A 4196-nucleotide genomic window follows, 5' to 3' on the forward strand; every position below is an offset into this window, starting at 1 on the left:
TTTTTTTTTTTTTCTTGGCCCTAGTTGGATTAGTACTTTTATCAGTTGGGATATATCACGTCAATACACAAAATAAACGTGATTTTCATCTTGTATCAATGTTTTTTACACAAATTTTACGGTATTTATCTCTCTTTTTCCTGTATTATACTTGTCTCTTTGATTAAGTTGAGAAATTCTCCATTCTCTTATGCCCTTGCAAGGATGTGACTATCTATCTTGCTCAGGAACCATTTGAATGCTACCATATATCTGATATTGAGGCTGGTCTTGGACTTACGAGAAATCATTTGATAGCTATTTCTCTGTTGGTTGGAAGCGATCATGATTTAAGTGGTGTTGCGGGCATTGGGATTGATACAGCTCTTCGTTTTGTCAAATGTTTCAGTGAAGATGAAATATTGAATAGGTATGTGATTTATATCCCTTGAGCATGCGTGTCATATTTTTCTTAAATTTTTGGGGCTATAGGCTGTACGAAAATGTTGGTTCTCAATAAGCAACTCTATCATAAGTAAATTTATTACAATGCTACTCAGGTTACATGAAATAGGCAGAGGAGGTGCACTGGTGATCCAGGGAAGTATCGACTCTGAAGTTTTACGTAGTTCTGATGAGAATTTACCAAAGACAAAATCTTCTCATTGTTCCCACTGTGGGCATCCAGGCAGCAAGATATCTCATCTGAAGTTTTCTTGTGAATATTGTGGTTCAACTGCTGGCCAAAGTTGCAAGCAGAAATTCGTTGGATTCAAATGTGATTGCTTGTCGTGTGATTTGGTCTACCTTTTAACTGTCTTTCCCATCTCTGTTTCAAGAGTTTTTTAGTTCTGCATACTTAATTCTTTTGGTATTTGATTTTAGATTTCTGTGCTTTTGTTTTTTTAACTTTAAGCATGGTTTTCGATGCCAGGAAAAGAAAGAAAAAGAACGGAAGAAAAAGGAGAATTGGCAAATAAATGTTTGTAGAAAGATTGCATTGGAGAAAAATTTTCCAAACGATGAAATTATTCAGATGTACCTGAGCAACCACCATGGAACTGGTATGAAATTTTTTTTAACTTTAAGCATGGTTTTCAATGCCAGGACAAGAAAGAAAAAGAACGGAAGAAAAAGGAAAATTGGCAAATAAACTTTATAGTCTCATATATGTGTATTATGCATGTTGAGAGAGAAATAGATGAAATTATCGCCATGTATCCTGAAGACATTGGTGATGTACTGGGGTCTGGTGATCTGCGCTGCTCTTCTTTATCATGAGCTCAGCACAATTACAGTTTTTGCTTTTCTTTCTAGGGTATTGCTTAGTGTCTTTAAATTGTTCATATTTTTGTTACTGGATTTTTGCTGTTTCAGCAGCCACTTATTAATCTTCTGGGTCCGTGTTGTGGCAGATGATGATCCATGTATAGAGTGGGCAAGCCCAAAGACTGAAATGCTGGTTGATTATCTCACTTATCAGCAGCATTGGGAGCCATCTTATATTCGGCAAAGAATGCTTCCCATGTTATCAACTATCTATTTGCGAGATATGGCATCAAGTCCGACAAATGACTTGTTATATGGACACTATGAGTTCCACAGTATCCAGCGTGTGAAAATAAGACTTGGGCTTCAGTTCTACGTGGTTAAGTGGAAGAAAGCTGTTAACGCATTGAGTGATGCCATGTCTGTAATTCCCGAAGAGCCTGATAGACTGCAGGGATCTGAAGAACCTGATGAATCTAATGATTTGCTAGAAGAACCTGATGTGCCCGTTGTTTGCATCAATGATGGGTGCTGTTTTCTGTCCACAGATGAAGATATGGAGCTTGTCCGAAATGCCTTTCCAGAAAAGGTCGACCAATTCTTAAAAGAAAAGGTGAGCAATTCTCTCTCTCCCCCTCTTTCATAAAAGAAAAGGAAAACAGGATTTCTGTTACTCTCATAATAATTATGTAAAATGGGCCACCAGGAACTGAAAGAAAGGAAATCAAGAAAGAAGAAATCCAGCTTAAGGTCTGAAGGGACACCCAAAAACTCAGAATCATCCACATCTCAAAATGTGCAGCTTAGCATTACTGAATTTTATCGTTCCTCGAAAGTCCTTTGCGAAAACACACTGGAGGAGAATGATCTTGGCTCCTCTGAAGGAAAAAGGAAAGAGCCAAGCACAAGATTATCCAAGTCCGTAAGGCGTAGGCTTTTATTTGACTAGGCAGTAGAAACGTAACTTATTTTGTCATAAACCTGAATTTGTCTGTAAATGAAGATTTCCTTTCCAGCTCTTGGTATCAATACTCGTGTTAAATGTAAATATGTTTTCCAGAATTAAAATATTAGCTTACAAATCTTATAAATTCAACATAAACTTCACTCAGCAGAGTTCGAGTTCCTTAGCATGATTCTTTGGCTATGGACTCGAATCCCTCTGTTTATACTCCACTACGGGTGTTGAAAATTGAAATGTGATGGACTGTCTAAGCTCGGGATTCCCAACACTGGTTCTTCTCTCGAGTCCACTGCATCAATTTTGGGACTGTAATTTTCTTTCTTGACCATCTTGACAAATCCATGCAAGCGTGCATCGCCTGTGAACATAGATATTTGAGGACTGAATCGTGTAAAAATTGTGTTTTCGTGAGTTCTTGTTTGTTTTGATAAATTAAGTGGAAGAAGCTCAGATTATTGACCAAAGTTGATGATCAAATTGAAATTAATTGAAGTTAGTTGACCAACATAAAATAAACCAGCAAGTTCGATAAACTTCTGTGGAATTTTCCCATATCTCTATTAATTTTACAACAATTCTCACTTTTAATTACGAAAATCCTATTTATATTGAATTATAATATTTAATAATACAAATGTATTCTTATTGTATCTAATTAAGTGAACATTAATTTATCTAAAACAAATGAATATATTTTAATTATATAAAGTATGTAAATAAACCATGAATCTACACATTTCATTAATTGAAGATAATGGTGCATGAAATTTTAAACACAGAATATGAAGAAGAATAATTATAATATTGGTTCTTGAATATGAATATTTCTGGACAACATATGAAATTAATATTGAGATCATGGCATTACTCAATTTTAATTTCTTCATATATATACATACTGCCCACCTTCCCTTCATTGACAAAATTAGTTAATTCTTGCAGCATTTGTGTATGGGGCTGATTTCTCATGTGTGGGTGGGATGTTGAATATCGCAGGGAGGATTCATTATTGGAGAATGTTGTTTGAAAATGTAGTCGAAAAACGTTGAATTCCAATGAATGTTACTGGTTGAAAGACGTTAAATTCATGTTCAGTAGTTCTTGAATCGAAAATTAATATTTCTGATTACGGTCAATTTTAGATCATTTGCCAATCTCAATCCAATGAACTACTCGCTAGTAGAATTGCAAAATTTTGGACAAGTTGGTTTTTCTTCCTCTATCAAAACTCTTTATTCTGATCACCATATTCTTGCTCCTGCATTTTCCTTTTGTTACGATTCTGTCCTTGACTTTTCCAGGTAGATACAAATTTGTCCTTGGATCGTTTTGATACTTCAAATTAGTCCCTGAATTTTCAGGTTCTTGGGAATATTGCAAACTGGTCCTTGACTTGGTTTTGTTGTATTGTCAACAAAATTGCTTTTGCTGAAAATGTATGGCATAATTAATTCAAGATATTTGTGCAGGTTTATTTATGCATATTAATCTAAATAGATCGTATGCTAAAATTCAAATTGTTTAAAAATGTTTTATCCTTCCAATAATTTTTTTCCCTTATATTTGTTGTATTTTCTTAAATGGATAAAATATTTGTGGTCCAATCACAAGTACGATAATGCATTAAACGTATTATTAAATTCATTAGTATCAAAGATTGAATGCTTAAAAAGAACATTCACCATCTCATTAAAGAATTATGTATACTCATATTTTTCAGAAGCCTGAAATGAATTCTCGAGTACCAAAATGATGATCGCATTATACATAATGGCAGCCTTTGAATCGTCATATCCTTAATATGATAATTAGGAGTACTACCACTATGTTTACATGTACCTCGTTTCATTAGTTATGTCTTTGAGACATTAGTACATAAGATTATAATATGGTCAATATTTAGAATTAGACACACATACTTGACAAAGTGTATATTCCTTGAGGCATTACCCGGTACATGGATGATTAGTATTTGGTAAAGTTT

At 34.3% G+C, this 4196-nt stretch overlaps 1 protein-coding gene across 1 annotated transcript in view; it reads left to right on the forward strand.

Moving 5' to 3' along the window:
* LOC111391567 (flap endonuclease GEN-like 1) overlaps positions 1–2339 on the forward strand; it is a 7352-nt gene extending 5013 nt beyond the window's left edge. Inside the window, exons 3-7 of the mRNA XM_023016807.1 lie at positions 169–409; positions 540–780; positions 914–1043; positions 1395–1861; positions 1955–2339. Coding sequence (XP_022872575.1) covers positions 169–409; positions 540–780; positions 914–1043; positions 1395–1861; positions 1955–2197 — 1322 coding nt within the window. The 3' untranslated portion in view covers positions 2198–2339. The remainder of the gene's footprint in view (positions 1–168; positions 410–539; positions 781–913; positions 1044–1394; positions 1862–1954) is intronic.
* The last annotated feature ends 1857 nt before the right edge of the window (positions 2340–4196 follow it).

This window comes from Olea europaea, unplaced genomic scaffold, assembly GCF_002742605.1.
Source record: "Olea europaea var. sylvestris unplaced genomic scaffold, O_europaea_v1 scaffold806, whole genome shotgun sequence".
In the NCBI taxonomy this organism is placed as follows: Eukaryota; Viridiplantae; Streptophyta; class Magnoliopsida; order Lamiales; family Oleaceae; genus Olea; species Olea europaea.